General features: G+C 50.2%; 1 protein-coding gene across 1 annotated transcript; it reads right to left on the reverse strand.

The window, feature by feature from the left end:
- Positions 1-9,892: 9,892 nt before the first annotated feature.
- ITPRIPL2 (ITPRIP like 2) lies at positions 9,893-16,143 on the reverse strand. The gene has a single exon (XM_055341166.1). The coding sequence runs from the start codon at positions 16,061-16,063 to the stop codon at positions 14,459-14,461; it is 1,605 nt and encodes a 534-aa protein (XP_055197141.1). The 5' UTR covers positions 16,064-16,143; the 3' UTR covers positions 9,893-14,458.
- Between the last annotated feature and the right edge of the window lie 2,200 nt (positions 16,144-18,343).

Raw genomic sequence — 18,343 nt, forward strand, 5'->3', positions numbered from 1 at the left:
TGCATATTACTAAGTGGAAGAAGCCAGTCTGAAAAGGACCCCATACTGTAGGATTCTGACTATATGGCCTTCTGGAAAAGGCAAAACTAGAGAGACATTAAAAAGATCAGTAGTTGGAGCTCCTGGCTGGTAGACCATGAGATGCTTGATCGTGGGGTGGTAGGTTTGAGCCCCACGTTGGGTGTAGAGATTACTTTTTAAAAATCTTTAAAAATAAATAAAAATTAAAAAAAATATATTAAAAAAAAAGGGATCCCTGGGTGGCGCAGCGGTTTAGCGCCTGTCTTTGGCTCAGGGCGCGATCCTGGAGACCCGGGATCGAATCCCACGTCGGGCTCCTGGTGCATGGAGCCTGCTTCTCCCTCTGCCTATGTCTCTGCCTCTCTCTCTCTCTCTCTCTGTGTGTTACTATCATAAATAAATAAAAATTTAAAAAAATATTAAAAATCTTTAAAAATAAATAAATAAAAAGATCAGTGGATCTCAGATGTTATGGGGAAAGGAGGAATGAATAGACCAGACGCACAGGGTTTTTAGGGGAGTGAAAATACTCTATATGATACTATAACGGTGGATACATGTCATTATACATCCATCCCAAACCATAAAATGTAAAACTCACAAATGAACCTGGAGGTAAAAGCCATGAACTTTGGGTGATTATGATGCACTGATGTAGGCTCATCACTTATAACATATGTACCACTTCGGTGGAGGATGTTGAAAGGGGAAGGCCATGCATGTACAGAGGCAGGGGATATATGGTAAACCTCTGTACCTTCCAATCAACTTTGCTGTGAACCTAAAACTGCTTCTAAATGAGTCAGGTCTCTTAAAAACAATCATTTCTGAACAAGCGCTCAGGACTCAGCCGTTCGTTGAGCACCACTGAGCCCCCAGCACACGGCCCAGCTGAATGCCCGGAGGTTAGCCAGCTCTGCAGCTTCTGGTGTATGATCCCGGACAACGTCCTTAATTTCCCTGTTCCTCACATCTAATGTCAACAAAGGTGAGTGGGTCTCACGCCCTGTGGCCATTCTAAGTGGGGCTAGGGATCCAGGGTCCCAGGCCTATGGACCTCTTTGTGTAGAGAGAGGCTTTGCACAATTGCAGGAAGGCAGGAGGGTTTTCTGGCCTCAGAATGACTTACTTGTTCAAAAAAGAGGAGGAAAAGGCTTCTGGATCCTTGAAACAAATTACCGCAGTCGGTGGAGATGGATCAAGCTGTACATATGTGTGTTCATGCATGTGGATACGTGTGATTATGCATGTGGATGTGGAGGGTGTGTGTGTGAGGGTGTGTATGCCTGGAGTGTGTGCATGTGTGAGTATGCATGCATAGGTGAACGCTTATGTGCAAATATGCATGTGCATATATGTAACCTTGCATGAGCATGAGGACTTGGGGTCTACATGAAAATGTAAATATGTGACCATATCGCTGTATATATGGATGTGAACTATGAATGTGTGTGTGGTGGATATATGTGTAGTGTGTGACTGCATATGCACGGGCATATTTGTGTGAATGAGTGTGTATGAGGTTGTGTGTGTCACTAGTTGGGTGTTGCTGGGCAGGTTATTTAACCATTCTGTGCCTCGGTGTCCCTGTGTCTAAAATGAAAAAGGGTACTTACTCTGGTGGATTAAAAGTGGCTGCAAATTCTTTGCCAGTCTGGCCACCGATAGGCAGAGTCCGCGTCACTTCCCCATGAGTCTGGGCTGGGCGTGTGGTTTGTTCTGACCAGTAGAATCTGGGCCTTAGAAGATTTGCAGTTCTTCTGCATTTGCAAATGGGGAACACTACCTCTTGGAACCCAGCAGCCAAGCTAGGAGATGCCAGAGCCAGAAAGTAAGTCCCTGTGGAGGGAAACCAAGGCACAGTGGTTTGTCCTCGGTGCCAGCTGAGCTCACGGCCCACAGCAGCACCAACTGCCCCCTTTAGGAGTGAGCCCTCCTGTAAGGGACTGTGGTCCTAGCTGACATGACAAGGAGCAGAACTGCCAGCAGAGCTCAGTTAACACACAGAATCATAAAATATAATAATGGTGGTGGCTGTTTCTAAGCCATTAAGTTTTAAGGTGATGAGCTCTGCAGCAGTCATACCTTGTAGAGTTTTTACTTAGAACAGGAGCTGGGAAACTTTCCCTGTAAAGGGCCAGGTAGTAAATATTTCAGGTTTTGCAGGCCATGTGGTCGCTGTTGCAACCTGGGTGGTAAAAAGCAGCCGCGGATATTGCATTACTGAATGCGCATGGCTGGGTTCCAATAAAACTTTATTTACACAAACAGGTGGCAGACTGGATCTGGCCCGCTGGCGATCAGCATCCATTTGCCTAGACCTAGAAAACTGCCTGGAATCCAGTGAGTGTCTTAAAGGGTTAGCTATGAGCGTGTGTGTTAGAGTGTGAGAGCGGGTATATCTGTGCACGCGTGTGAGTCCACGCACGCCTGCATGCTAAGCATGTGTCAGAATGAGTGTAAATGCATCTATATGTGGAATCAGTTCAGTCCTCCTGTAAGACAAGGCAATGGGCTCATATCTGCTAACACTTCCCTGCAGCTACCTAAAGGCCTTCCTGCTTCTATTCTGGGGAGAAAGGGAAACACAGCACGAAGCCAAGAGGAGAAAGAGCTGGTATGTCCCTATCATTTGCATCTGGGTTAAGCTTGGAGGGAAGCCATCCCCTGTCAGTGGCCCGGCTACTGTAGGGCCAGCAGCCCACGCCTTCCTGTCTGCTGAAAGGAGAAGTCAGTCCTCTGGGGAGTGGGGGAGGGGACGCTGTAAAAATGAAAAAAGGAAACTGGAGCTTTTAAGGAGGGGCTTGGGAAGTGGGGAGAAAGCTCCCCCCCCCCACTGGTGGGTGGCTTTTCCAGGCAACTGCAAACATCTGCCTGCTGTTTCATTTTGATCTTCCACTGTGGGCCTCATGAGGGGGAACTTCCTGCATGACTAGGCTCCTTGGCTCAGTTTGCAAGGGCCAGAAATGAGTGGGAGTGGTGTGGCCAAGCAGATATGGATTCAAACCCCTGTCTGCACTTACTACGTGGGGCACGTGGCCTCATTTTGCTGAGCCCCCGGTTTTCTCACCTCTAAAGTGGGACACCTCCTAGGACTGTTGCACTGGTCAAGTGAGGGCGGCCTGTGCCAAGCATCTGGCTCAGAGCTCTGCACACAGTTAAATGTTCTGCAAGGGTGACACCCGGAAATAGACCCTCATGGTTAGGGTGCCGGGCTTCAAAATTTCGGTTTTTCTCACCTCTAAAGTGGGACACCTCCTAGGACTGTTGCACTGGTCAAGTGAGGGCAGCGTGTGCCAAGCATCTGGCTCAGAGCTCTGCACACAGTTAAGTGTTCTGCAAGGGTGACACCCGGAGATAGACCCTCATGGTTAGGGTGCCGGGCTTCAAAATTTCAGGGAGGCCTTCTCTAATCCCCCTGGGCCGCTAACGTCCCTTCTGATTTACAGAGTCGCAGGAACCTCCTTCCTGCAAAGCATTCACCTCCACTAGTTATTGGGCACTAATTGGCATGCTTGTTTGTCCAGCGCCTGTCTCATCCAGCACACTGAAGGCTGCGGGCAAAAATGCGATAGAGTCTGTTTTGCTAACCACTCAACCAATCCCCAGTGCCAGTGCGGGCCCTGGCACAAAGTGGCACTCGGTGATTATTTACTGCGTGAGTGAACAGAGATGGAGCATTTCATAAAGGAAGTCCCTGGGGTCCTTGAAGAGGGCATCTTCTCCCCATCTAGTACAAACACAAGAATCTGAGGGGCTTGCAATGGGATTTCCCCAAAAGGGGTCATGATAGGAGCCCTCTTCTACATCCTGTGGCAGGACTACGTTTGGCCGGGCTTCTCTGCTGTCACCAAGAGTCCCAACGTTTCAGTTTGCAAGGCTAACATCACAAAGGCTTCTTTTGCTCTCGTGCAAAGGCCAGTATGAGTCAGGTGACTGTCAAGGGCAGCTGTGCTCTTGGTACTGACTCAATTGCCATCTTGTGCTGCCACCTTTAGCACCTCTGCAGGACCCCTGCCCATTGCTGGGAACCAGTCAGTTGATCCTGCCTGACTGCACCGGGGCAGGAAATACGGTGTTACTCGGCTGGCAGGCGTGCCTCCGCTGGACCTGGGAAGGGCTCAGACTTCTCAGCTAGAACACGGGTCTGAGTTTAATGACAGGACAGCCAAATGCATTTTGGATACTTGGAAAATGGAGATCCCTACTAATTAGAGTGCTTTTGGAAACCAGGTATTTCTCAGAGGGGAAAATCATCAATCATCACAAATCCTTTGCTTAAGATAGAGAGCAGTGTTTTCAGCCTGTGGTTTTCTAACTGTGCAAAACCCCAAGGGCACCCCCATCTCCAAATGCCACACCATTGTTCTCCATGGTTGAAATATGTCTTAATGGTTTTATTTTGATAAGGATCGACAGTCACCCATCAGAGGCCTAGCTCCTAATTCGAGGAGACCAATGATTAAATAAACCGTGAAGTTAGAGATCTTTTGATGAGATAACATCATTAAAAGCTTTTAGTTTGAGTCTGGCATGCAGTAGGACTCCTAAATCTCTGCCCCCCCCCCCCACACCCAGCTTTATTGGAGGATGCCTTGATGGACTTTAATTTTTTGTAAGTGCCAGCTCAAAGTCACTGCCCGGAAGATGGTAGTGGGGGGAGGAGGGAGGCTGAGACAAAGTGTGGGCAAAACCACTGAATATTCATGAAAGGAGACAGCTTTTTGTAAAGACAGGCTGTATATGACGTGTGTCCTCTCTAGGCTAGAAGACAAAAAGAACAAGGCCAGTGTGCCTCTGAATAAAGAAGCTTTTTTTTTTTTTTTTTTGCTGAGAAATTTCAGGATGATTCTCCAATGCCTTTTAGAAATTAATTTTTTCATTTTGTTTCCATTTCCGTGGGGTTGGAGAAAAGAGGAATTGCCAGTGGGATTAAATCCTATGCCCCAGTAGTGATATTTTGCCCTGTGTCTCTCTGCTGAAGAATTCCATTCTGGACTCTTATCATTTCACCCCCATCACCACGTCTTCAGCTGTCTGTCTGCCACAAAGCATCCTTCACACATACCAGATGGTGGTTCTAGCTTCTCTGACCTCAGGGCCATCTGACTAAGGCCCTGTGGTTCATGATCCTGGGTGCATTCTAGAATCATCCAGGGAGCTGTAAAAAGCACCCATACTTGGGCTGTACTCCCTGAGTTTCTTTCTTTTCTTTTTTTTTTTTTTTTAATTTTATTTATTTATTCATGAGAGACAGAGAGAGAGGCAGAGATACTGGCAGAGGGAGAAGCAGGCTCCATGCGGGGAGCCCAACGTGGGACCTGATCCCGGGTCCCCAGGATCATGCCATGGGCCAAAGGCAGGCGCTAAACTGCTGAGCCACCCAGGGATCCCACTCCCTGAATTTCTGACCTCACTGGGCCAGGATGGAGTCCTGAGTGTGGATACTTTATTTTATTTATTTATTTATTTTTTAAGAAAGAGAGAGAGAGGCAAGTGTGGGGTGGGGTGGGAGGGAGAGAAAATACCAAGGAGGCTCCACACCCAACATGGAGCCTGATGCGGGGCTTGATCTCAGGACCCTGAGATCATGACCTGAGCCAAAATCAAGAGTCAGACACCTAACCAACTGAGCCACCCAGGTGCCCCGCCGTGTGTGGATAATTTTACAAAGCCCCTCATGGATTGTTTTAGAGCCAGGATGAGAACCACGAGCTTAAACTTTCCACCCAGGACCCAAGCAACGGAAATGAAATTTCATTTGAGAAATGAAATAAAGAGAAAGCTTATAAGAAAATGATATAATTTGGAAGAAAGAGATATGGGGGATGGTGGATCCTCTCTCTAGATGTCCCCTCTCTTGGGAACAAATATTCACAACTGCTGCTCACTCACAGACCTGAAGGACAGAAAGCTTGGTGGTGGGGAGGTGCTGGGCAGAGTGCCCGAGGGTGACCCCTCCTTAAGAAACGGATTCACCTTGGGTGGCGTTATGGGTTGAGTGCTTGACTCTTGGTTTCAGCTTGGGTCCTGATCTCAGGATCGTGGGATCGAGTCCCATGTGGGGCTCCATTCGGAGTCTGCTTGTTTCTTTCCCTCCCCCCGCCACTCCCCCCACACCTCAAATAGACAAATAAATAAAATCTTTCAAAAAAAAGGAAAGAAAAATGGATTCACTTTCCTACTGTTCCAAAGATGATGGAGCACCACTTCGGGGACAACCGCTAAAATTTGGGTAGCATTTCTCAATTTCACACACATTACCCTTTGATGCTCCCAACAAGCTTATAAAGGACAGGATTACCCACCCCACCCCTATTTGGCAAATGAGGAAATTAATGTCCAGAAAACTGACTTGCCCCAAAAGATTACAACCACTGAATGGTGGAGCTGGGACTTCAGTTCTAACATTTACTGAGCATTTATTATGCAAGGATTTAGGCAAGTATAAATCATAGGATTATGAAATTATATATTCCCTAATTACTTCTTTGACACCATCTTCTGCTATTCCCTAATTCACCCCTGAACTGCTGGCTGCCCACCTCTTGGCTCTGGCTGATGCGGCAAAGTAAGCCCCTATTTATTTGGGGTTTTCTTGTAAGATTTTATTTATTTATTCATGAGAGACACACAGAGAGAGGCAGAGACACAGGCAGAGGGAGAAGCAGGCTCCCTACAGGGAGCCTAATGTGGGACTCGATCCCAGAGCCCGGAGATCATGCCCTGAGCCAAAGGCACATGCTCAACCACTGAGCCACCCAGACATCCCAAACTCTTATTTGCTTAAGTCACTACAGGTTAGGTTTCTGTAAGTTGGCACCAAATGTATTCCTAACAGATACCGTTTCCTATACGCCCTTCATCACTGTTGTTCTTTTCCTTAACAATTGAACGCACCACCCAGCAGTTCAACAGCAGCTGACATGTGATCGCAGCTGAAGCTCGGCCACTCTAGGCACATGGAATCCACGTCTCCGTTGGATTACCTTAGAGACCTGTGGCATTTTATCACCTGAATCAGCACTCTCGTTTTCCCAGCCTCTGTTTATTTTTACAAGAGAAGGGCAAGTGCAGGAACATAGTTTAACAACTGTGTCAACACATGGCACAAAGATGGTGACACCAGCCCAACTGAACCACTGAGTGGTGAGCCAGCCCCCCACTGCGTCAGCTCACGAGGGAAATCCGGATTCCTGGGGCCAAGTGGTTTGGGGTGTCAGTCAAGTACTTATATCAAAGTCTGGGCATTTGAAAGTCAAATGTATAGAAGTCAAGGGCAGCCTGTATGGATGTCAGTGGCCACCCTCATATGCCTAATTGTTTTTAAGCCTCCAAACCAGTAAGATATCACTGAGCCACGACTAACTCAGTGGCTTAAAACAATGTCTATTATTTCTTGGAGGCTACAGGCCAGCTGAGTCCTTCTCCTAACCTGGGCCAAGTGTGACTGGTCTTGGCTGGATTTGTTCAAGGGTTTCAGTTTGTTGTCAGGTCATTCTGGGATGGCTTCATGAGTGTGTCCCACAGGTGGCTGGTGATGAGATTGGGTGACAGGCCTGATTGGATCCCATGAGCTTGCATCCTCCAGCAGGCTAGTTATTCCCACAGTGGCAGCAGGCCTGCAAGAGAACAATCAGAGGCAGACCAGGCCAGCAACCAGCACATCCCTTCCGCCACATGCTATTGACTAGAGAAAAGTCACAGTCATTTCAGTTTCACGGGTGAGTGAAAAAGGCTCCCCTTCTTGATGGGAGAGACTGCAAAGGCATTGGTATGGGAAGAGAAGGAAGACGGGGGACGGTTTTTGTAACCAGACCACCAGAGTTCCCAGAGTGGGAGCTTTTCATTGAGTGGATCGCCGTGGACATCAAGAAAAGAGATGAACAAAACTGGAGGAGCTGGAGAGATGGTTGAGTGGATAAAAGGGAAACACCCCCTCCAGTGGAGAGAGAATGAGCAGCAAAAGGAACAGAGGGAAGAGTTTAGAGAAGCAGACTAAATCAAACTTCTATTCCAATAATTATGTCTCAAAAAAAAAAAAACCCCAATAATTATGTCTCTACTGACTGCCCATTTCCAGTGGTTAAAAACGTTAAACACAATCTCACTAAATCCTCACTCACTCCTTTGAGGGAGTTTCTACTATTAATCCCATTTTATAGATGAGGGAATCAAGGTTCCAAGAGGATCAGGTAATTTGTAGAGAGACACACAGATGAGGAATGCAGGACCCAGGACTTGAAGACAAATCTCTTGGTGTCAAAAGCCCCGGCCCTAGCCAGGACACTATTGTGTCTTTCGGGCCACTTGTTTCTGTCCCCACCTCAGGCCCCCTGCCCAGGCCTGGATTGCTGCGACATCTGAAGACATCCCAGTCTGATTACTTCATCTGGAGATGTCCTAGTCTGATTACTTCCAACCAATTTTTTTCTGTAAAGAACCAGAGAGTAAATATTTTCAGGATCGTGTTGCAATTATTCAGCTCTGCCAGCGTAGGTTGACTTCAGCCAGGGATCGTATTTAAACGAAGGGGCATGGCTGTAAAATTTTATTTATAAAAAATAACTAAATTGCCCCCCCCCTTTAATCCCTTCTCCACCGCGAAGCCAGAGTGAGCCAAACTGAAATGCCGAAACGTGACCCTGCCATTCCTTGCCGAAAGCAGCTCACCAGTATCTCCGGGATCGTCCAAGCCTTTATCGTGGTGTACGAGCCTGTGATCAAAGTGTGGCCCCAGGGCCAGTGGCGTCACCATCACCTGGGGGCTCCTTAGGAGAGCAGGATCTCAGGTCCCAGCTCAGACCTGCTGAATTAGAATTTGCACTCCAGCCAGACTCCCCCGTGATTTGTACACTCCAGTGTGAGAAGCTCTGGCTTCAAGACCCCTGTATCCTGGCGCCTTCCTCCCCCTCCCACTTACCTTTTGCCACTGGAGCCTCCCCGCTCCTGCCCCCCAACCACCTTCCAGCCAAACTGAAATGCTCTGCTCCTCTCTGTCCTTGATACCTTGGTCTCCTGCCCACCTCCCTTCACTGAGCAAATTCCTCCCTACCTCTAGATCTCAGCTTCGATGTCCCTTCTTCCAAGCATCCCTCCATGAAACCCCTGAAATGCACGAGGTACCCCTCTTCTGTGTTTCCACAGCCCTTCCTCACCACCACCCACCACACTGCATGGAAACAACGGAACTGCCGACCTCTCACTAGTGGTTTGCGAGCTCCTGGGAAAGAGACCCCACCCGCCTGGGGTCACTTCTATATGCATCCTAATACTGGGGACAGGAACCACTCAACAACTACAGTTGGAAACTGTACCAAACACACCTACTGCATCTCCCCTGGGCAAGTATCCCCCACAAATACTGTTTAATCAGCCTGTGGCTGCAGGTTCTCGAAACGTTCACCTGGCTCCAAGACTTTGAGGAGTCTTAGCATCTCCAAGATTCCATCTTTCACTAAGCCCAGTGGTTTTTCACAATTAGCAAATGTTTACCATTTGGAGAGGGCCCAAGGGCCTAAGAGATTTCGCAGCAAAATTCTTGAGCAATAAATTAGCCACAGGCCACGACTTGAATTGTATTATGAGGTGTGTGTGTGTGTGGGGGGGAGCCAGGCAGAAGGTTCTAGGCAAAGAAAAAGACTTGAAGGCCGGACCCCCAGGCTGCAAACCTACAGAGCTAGGAACTAACATTCCTGCCCCCTGTGTACCGTGCCAACTCTGCAATCATTCCAGTGTCGCTGAGCAAGAAAAGACTCATACACCCAGATGCTGGAAGCTGGTAAGCTTGTGTCAGGAATCATAAGCCAGTGCATCCACAGGTGCCCTTCAAGAAGAGGGGACCCTCCCCAAATCTGACATTCAGTCCAGAGATTTCTACAAGTTCCTTTATTAACAAAGCAAAGTATCAAAGAACAAGGCCCCTCCAAAGACCCAAAAGATTAAAAGTGCAAATTTACTCCAACCTGAAATAGAAAACAAATGTCTGGCCTCAACTGTGCGGGCCATGGAAATTTGGTGTGATCTAAAACTCGTTGTAATCACACGACTGTAGCAGCGGGATCATATCTGATTAACCCTTTGGTCTCTGTTATTGGAACAAACCATATACTATGACTGCAGCCGACAGACTGCTTCATAATACACAGCTGGGGGTCAGAGTACACATTTAAAATAACAATAAAATAAGAGGAATGTTTTAAAGTCAAGTCACTGAGTCAAGGCACATTTTTTTTTAAAGCAAAAGGTGCTAAAAATATTCCTGAATATCTGACACTTTAAAAACCAGATTACACATAAGTTTTTTAGTCTATTAACACTGTATAGATGATTGCATATTATCTTCGCCCTCTCCCACCTTATACTTGCTAAATTCCCATCAAATCATGTGCTATGTAGGTATAAAAGAAAATAAACAGTAGTGTCTAAGTAATAGACATGAGATTTAAAAAAAAAAAATTAACAAACACCAAGATGATAACACTGAACTTCCTTCCCTCTCAAGGCTCACTGGAAATGTTAATGGGGGTAAAAGAAATGCTATGGAAGCAGGTTAGGTTAATTCCTTTGGAACGCTAGGATGTCAGTTTTGGTGGGAGCCATCCCAGAAAGGGGTGGAAACATCTGATCAAAACAGTGTTCTTGGCAGTGGGAATGGTAGCAAGCCCAAGAAGGTTGGCCTGAAGACCCAGCACTGGTTTCCTGGGGTCCACGGCCACCAACTATCACCGCTAAGCCACAGCTTGGGATACTACTAAAAAAAATAATAATAATTTAAAAATAAGAACAAATAATACAAATAAAAAAGAAATAAGTTATTCTGCAATCCTTCCTGATTACTCATCTGTGAACTCGGACAGAGCCAGAGGAGTTGAGCCTCAACTCATCAGGAAGGAAATGCCAAGAATCAGCCCCCAGTGGTTTGCTTGGAGGATGTGGCTGGACAAGAACAGCTCCAGAATCGAGGGTCCTTCTGGGAATTGTGAGTTAAGTGTTATCTGTGGCCTTGTTAATTTTTTTTTTTTTTTGGTTTGTTTCTACAATAAAGCTTAGCTCTGAGCAATAAGGACTTGAAATATCACACCCCCAACTATGTATAACAACATCACCATAACAATAAATATAACTTTAGACATACTTGGAGGGTCAACTGTATATGGCAGGGGTCGCAAACTGGTGGCGCCAGGCTCAAGTAACTGTTCTATTTGGCCCATGTGGCGTTTGGGACAATTTAACATTAGTTTGTTTAAAAATGAGTAAGTTTCATTAAAAAAAAAAAAAGAAAGAAAGAAATCCTGATTTCTGGTCCCTCTCTCCCTCCCCTTTTCCCAGCACAGAGCTGAACACTGAATGGCTGCCCCACTTAAGAATGGGCACAGTCCCCACCACCCACCCACCCCTTCCCATAAGGATCTCCCTGCCTTGCTTCTGCAGGCTGCTGAGTTTGCGACCCCTGCTTTGAAATAGCACATACCTAAAGATGCCTTTCCTACCCAAACCTCTTGCACCCACATGTGATTTCCACTCCTGGGCTCTCCTTTCCTTTATCTCTTCCCTCGCTTCCCTCTGAAGGCCTCCCTCCTGAATTCTTCAGATTTCTTTTGGTTCGCTTGTTCCTAATCTCCCTTCTTATAGCTTCTTCCATCTCCTGTTGCAAAAAAACATCTTTTCTCAGCCCACGAGCCTTCCAAGATGACTCCCAAGACTGGTTGGTCAGTGGGAATAATGGAAGGGTGTCTTGGGGCAAAAGGGCTGAGTCGTCCTCCCCAAAACTTTTCTTCGGGCACTGGCTGGGCAATTAATCTTTTTTTTTTTTTTAACATGAGCAATTTTGCAGTTTCTTGAATAAGAATATTTGCATACATGAATCTCCTAGTACCAAGTATACACCAAAAATGTGTACATTTCAGATCAAGGATGTGATGGAGCCCTGATAAAATACAGAATTTAGCTTAGTTTAAGTGCCTCGGGGCAGCCATCACACCTGGCTAATACGCCTTATTATTTCATTTGTACACAGTACATGTTTGGGATCGCTAAACATTGATCAAAATTGATCGAAATCTCTGAGTTTTGGTTGCCATGTACAGAGAACAATCGCTCAGCATGGCCCTTAAATAAGACATTAATATTTTAAAAATTCACAAACACAATGCCCCACTAATTAAAACATAATAATAAAATTTTAAATTCTTGAGGATGGATGAGGCTTTGGGTAATTAACCTGAAAAAACATAACAAAACCACTACAAGAACAGAATGTTACCAGATTTAAACTTCAAAAGATGAGTAAGATTTAAAAAAAAAAAAAAAAAAAAGGAACCTATCAGCTGAGCTGGAGACATTTGGAAAGTTCAGCTTTTAAAGCTTTATAATTCCTCCAATAGCCTTGCTGCTCCCACTTCAGTAGACTTAATGACTACATGGGGAACTGTGGCTGATATGAAAACATTATAAATATATATTTATATATATGTATATAAAGATCTACTTACTCTTCTCATGTTTTAAAAAGTAATTTTAAGAAACACCATGCAGTTTATATCTTTGCAGAAGCTGGTAGACCGATCCCTTTGCTTGAACTCTGTACCTTATGACCTACCGCTGACCTTAAAAGCTGGGAATGACCTTTAGGATATCAAGAGGAACTGTCCTCAGAACAACCTCAAAGAGAAGGCATGACATTTGCAACGGTTTCTTTTACAGTCCAAGGTTGCAAAGGATGTAAGAAGTCTCTGCAGCCCTCGTAAGGATTCCCTGCAAATCATTTATTCCCAATGGTTTCCTGCAGTGGCCAGGTAGATCCCCGAAAGAAAGTTTAAAGAATTCCCTCAAAATAACTCAGAAGTTAAACCATGGCCCTATCCAGGTGGCTACTTCTGTCTTCCAAGTTTTACCTTTAAGAGTCTAAGGAAATACATGTCTTTGCCAAAAAAGATTTTTTTAAAGTCTCAAAGTCTAACACTGGGTGGGAGTGGTTGCATTTTCTATTAGGCAAGCAGATGATGGACTACTCTGAACCTAAACCTAAGCTGAGTTGGGGATATGTATGTCCAAAGAGAAAAAAACCAGCACACTGCTGGCAAGAGCTGTCACCGCTCCCCTCCTCCCCCTCACTCGCTCTCCTTGACTGACTGCTGACCGGATGGTCAGAGAGCATGGAGCCCAAGATCCTGAGTTCTATGGGAAATGCCTTACAAGACCTGGGCTGAATCAGTCGCTCCTCCGAGCTGGCCTTAGGATCGCTCACAGGCTGCCGAGGGCAATGGGAGAGAAATGTGGTAACCACTCACCATCACTGAGCAGTGGCCGAGAGAGCTAACTCCATGCCAGGCACTACAGCAGGCATTTCCTCATTATCTCATGAAGCGCAGAAAGAAATTTCCATGCAGAAGAGTTTGTTCAAAAGGCTTCAAACAACACCGTATCTGTCTCCAGCCAGCAGCAGGCTCTGATGAGTCACCTTGATAGGCAAACACTGATATGCATCTTTCTCAAAACCCACCATGTTTTGAGTCCTGGCCAGTGTTGTCCTAAACATGTTCTCTTTTGCTACTTTGCACCCCACCTGGCTCCCCGTGAGCTCTTCTGCTACGAATGGGTGTTGACTGGTACATATCCCAGTGTGTGCCTGCAGGCAGGTTAAGCAAGCCTGCTTTTTAAGACTGCACATTTCTTAATAACAAACGTAACTGGTCTCCCTTTGGGATGCAACACTTGGCCCTGGCAATTACCACAAAATGAAAGGACTGATCAAAATAAAGTGCTATCTGCTCTGGAAGTTTCTCTAACCAACTCTTCACTGCCTCTCAACACCTGTGACTTAATTCTTTGCAATCCTGTCAAGCAGCCCTGATTGCACCGTTTAAGAAACACATTAATATCAATGTGAATAGTGGAAACTGTTCCTCACAATATGAGCCCCTAGAATAGAACTTAAATTCCAGTTGTAGACAAAGATTCAGATTTTTTAAAAGACAATCAGGAACCCAAAATATAGCAGGCAGTTAGAACAACAACAACAAAAAAACCCATTAGCTTCTTTGGGGGGTGGGGGCAGAGATCTGGGTCTCGAAACCTGACAAAGGAACTTTCTCTGTAGCTAGTTCTTGCTTCCTTTATTGGGCTTCCCTAGAAGCTGGATCCTTCTACGGAATCATTCCACACAAACCAACATTTTGAACCAACTCTTCCCTGCTGGTGTTTGAGGTCTTTCTGTAGCTTGCTCAGGACACGCTGGTGGGTGTGAAGAAGACGCCATAACTAGACTGGATTGCAGAGCCCGGGGTGACATTTAAGCCCCCAAATGTCACCCTCCGAATTTTCCAACACCCTTGGCACCTCATTTCCTTGCATTAAACTGGCTTCATCGCCCTCCCCACCCTACGGGGTGGGAGAGGCTATAGGAGCATTAGGCCTGGCGGCGCACTGTCCAGATTTAGGGCTGATCTTCAGGGAACCCTTGCGTGCGCTGACTCCCGGGTTGAGGGCACATGTCCAGGTAGCGAGGACCCCCGTAGACCCGGAGAAGCTGGGGCAGCCTTCGCCATGTGGACAGCAATCGCGCCGCCGCAAGTTCCCGGGCGTGCCTGTCGAACGCCGCCAGGAGGTCGACGGGGGCAGCTTCCCGCAGCACCTTGGGCAGCGGGCCGACCTCGGCAGCTGCCCCTCCAGGGCCCAGGACGCAGTGGAAGAGCGTGTGGCGCCGCAGCAGGCAGTCCCGGAGGAACTGTACTAATTCGCCCAACCGCTCGCACAGGTGTGCCTCGTCCCAGCCTTGACCCGGAGCCCCCTCACGCAGCAGCACCGCCAGCAGCGCCGTCTTGAGCACATACGAGGACAGGATGCGTCCCCACTGGGTGGCGGCCGTCGGGTCCAGCCCGCGGGCGCCCAGATCTCGCAGGGCTTTAAGCAGCTGCAGGCACTTGAGGTAGCAGGCACCTGGAGGGGCCCGTTCCTGCAGCCAGCTCAGCAGCTTCTGCTCCTGGCGAGCGGTGTTCACGCCCCACAGCGCGTCCGTGCGCAGGCCTCCCGGGAGCTCCGGCAGGGGCCCGACGAGCGAGGGGGACGGTGACGGTGGTGGCGCCACCAGGAAAACGCCATCGCCCACGTGCACAGCGGGGATGAGACGCACTGCCATGGAGAGGCGGCAGCAGCCGTAGTCGGTGCGGCAAGGCAGGATGTGCAGGGTGGGAGGCTGCTCCAGGCCGCCGGGGGTCAGGCTGACCCGACAACGCCCCTCCAGGCTGTAGCGCACGGTGGCCAGGGAGCGCTGCAGGTGCGCCTGGAACCAGCGCAGCACCAGCGAGGCGGAGAGGTGCCGCCGCCCGAGCACGTCCACGCAGAAGCCGTCGGCGAAGGGCCTGCAGTCCCGGAGCCACCGGCTCGCGGGGGCCCCCGGCGGCGCCTTGAGCGCGCACACGAAGCAGCCGAGAAAGGCCGGGGCGAGCGCCGCCTCCGCGCCCAGGCTCCGCGGCTCCAGCGCCACCGGCGGCGGCAGACGCAGCGGCACCAGCACGTCGAAACCGTCGGGCCGCCGGATTTTATGCTGCTCGTAGGCGCTGCCCACCTGGATGAAGTCTCCGCGGAAGGCCAGCGCCAGCGCCCCGCCGGGGATGGGGCCCGGGGACCCCCGGGCGCGGCCAGCGCGCACCAGCTCGCCCACGATCCGGCTCACGTGCGCCTTGCTGTGGCCCAGCACGTGCGGGGACAGGCGCACCTCGTGCTCGTAGTAGCTCTCCAGCAAGATGCCCAGGCTCGGCTCTCGGAAGTGCCTCGGCGAGAAGGTGGAGTGGCTCCCCAGGCGAGGAGCGCCCGGCAGGAAGCGCTGCCGGACGGCGTGGCGACAGCGCAGGAGGACGTAGCCGAGGAGGAGCAGCACGGCCACCTTGAGCAGCGGGAAGCCGCCGTCCGCGCCGTCGGGGGGCTGCGCGCGGGCGCCCCCGCTTCCCCGGAGGACATGGTACAGGCACACCAGGGCCGTGCAGAGGCCGGTCACCAGGGGCCAGAAGACGCGCAGGTTGAGGGTGTAGTGCACCGACATCGCGGGCGCGCGGGGCAGCGGCGTCCGTGCGGCCCGGGCCGCGAGCCCCGGCGGCGCCCCCGGCCCAGCATGCGGGCAGCGCCCCGGCGGCCCCGCGGCCCGGGTCTCCGTCGCCTCCGCGGCGGCCGCCCCCTCGCACGGCCGGGGGAAGGCGCCCTCCAGCGCGGCCTCCTCTCCCAGCTCAGGCGTCCCCTGCAGCCGCGGCCCGCCCTGCGCTCCCGGGCCCCGGGCCGCGCCCTGCGCCGGCGGCGCGCTCCGTCCCGCGCGGCGGCCCTCGGCGCCCGGCCCCCCGCCCCGCCCGGCCCGGCCCGCCTCCTACCCCGGCCGGCGCTCCGGGGCTCCCCGGCGCGCTCTCCCCGCTGCTCGGCCGCCGGAGCCCCCTCTTCCGAGGGGAGGCGAGGCCGCGCCAGCGAGCGGGGAGGAAATGCCGGAGTCTGGCGGCGCGCGCCGAGCCGCCGGGCGGCGGGGCCCCCTCCCCGGCCTCCGCCTTACAGCGACGCGGGGCGGCGGGAGGGACTTCAGGGCGCGCTCGGAACTGGCTCCTCGCGGGCCGCCCCTCTCCCCTCCTCCCCGAGGGCAGGCCTCGGAAGGCCCCGATTCCGGGGCGGTGGCCGCGCCCGGGGAGTCCTGCTCGCAGAAAGTTACGCTGGAAAGTTGAAAAGGAAGAGGAGAGGAGCTCGCCCCAGGGCGTCCCTCCCCGCCCCCGCCCCCGCCCAGCGGGTCGTGGCGTTGGTGGCGTGGCAGGCGCGGCGCCGGGCCCTCGTCCACGCCCCGGATTGCCTAAGCACCTACTACGTGCCAGGCTGGGAGCTGGGGGCGCTGCAGCCCACGGGGTCAGCCGAGGTCTCTGCCTTGGGAGAGCCTCCAGCCTTTCTGAAAAAGGAAACCAAAAGAGAAAGGATCCAATGCTCCGCAAGAAAGGATGCTGTGCTGGGCGGCGAGAAGGCTGAGAAGTGGGGGCTGCCCCCCTGGAAGCCCGAGGCTCCCTGAGGGCTGACGTGTGGCCTGAGGTCTGAATGCGGGGGAAGCCGGCCTTGGGAATAACAATTTATTGTCCTAAATAACAAGTCTTCTTCCGGAGGACTTGCTGTGTGCAGGCACTGGGCTAATCACGTTACACACGCTCACTCCTCTTGTTAATCTTTTTTTTTTTTTTTAAGATTTTATTTATTTATTCATGAGAGACAGAGAGAGAGAGAGAGGCAGAGACACAGGCGAGGGAGAAGCAGGCTCCATGTAGGGAGCCGGACGTGGGACTCGACCCCGAGTCTCCAGGATCACACCCTAGACCAAAGGTGGCACTAAACCGCTGAGCCACCCGGGCTGCCCCTCCTCATGTACACTATCATCTTCCCCATTTTTCAGATAAGGAAACCCAGGCAGAGCTGGCTTGGGCCGCTTGCCCAGGGTCACACAGCTTTGGCAGAGTTGGGCCTTGAATAGAGGCTTCTAGCTGCAGGGAAGCCAGGCGGCAGGACCACGGGGTCCTCTCCTCAACTGCTGGGAATTCATCCAGGCCTCTGGAAGCTTTGTTTTGTTTCATAACAGGAGTACGCCCTGAAATAATCTGGAGTTGTTTAATTAAACTGGATTTACTTAAATAATCACCTTTATTTATTTATGTTCATTGCACCTTCCCCCCTCCCAACACCATTTAATGAGAGCAAAGGTGAAAGGCATTAAAAATGTCAGAACTCAGCTGCCGTCTGAGACTCAGGACACAGGGGATGGCTCCTGAGTTAAGCATTGGGATGAATCCCAGGAAATCCTGGGTTGAGCTTCTTGGAGCTAAGGAGACCTGCTTTCAGATCCCATCTCTACTACTATTAGCCATGGGCCCATTGCCTACTTGTCTGGGTTCTTTGGCTTGCGAGAGAAAGGAATACAGCTAAAAAAAAATAATTTACTGTGTCAGTGTTAAGTGAGATGTCCAGGGAATCCTGGTACAGTTGGATCCAGGTACTCTCCATCCCCTTCTGAGCTCTGCCTTTTTCTGAGATGGGGGCACTAGGCTTTCTCCGCATGCCCCTGGCTGCTCTAGCCTCACGTTATCCTCACATTAACCTCAGTGCAGGAGGAAAAGAGAGAGCTGTGCTTGCCTGAAAATTGTAGCAAATGCCACACCTAGAGATAGGCTTGAGACGTATCCTAAAAGTGACCAAGTTAGAGGCACCTGGCTGGCTTGGTTGGTAGAGCAAGTGATTCTTGATCTTGGAATCGAGAGTTTGAGCCCCATGCTGGGGATAGAATTTACTTTAAAAAAATTTTTTTTTAAATAAA

This window comes from Nyctereutes procyonoides, unplaced genomic scaffold (genome assembly GCF_905146905.1).
Source record: "Nyctereutes procyonoides isolate TBG_1078 unplaced genomic scaffold, NYPRO_anot_genome, whole genome shotgun sequence".
NCBI lineage: Eukaryota > Metazoa > Chordata > Mammalia > Carnivora > Canidae > Nyctereutes > Nyctereutes procyonoides.

Bases quoted from the DNA above. Each gene is read 5' to 3' on its own strand.
- ITPRIPL2 (XM_055341166.1), bottom strand. From the start codon at position 16,063: ATGTCGGTGCACTACACCCTCAACCTGCGCGTCTTCTGGCCCCTGGTG.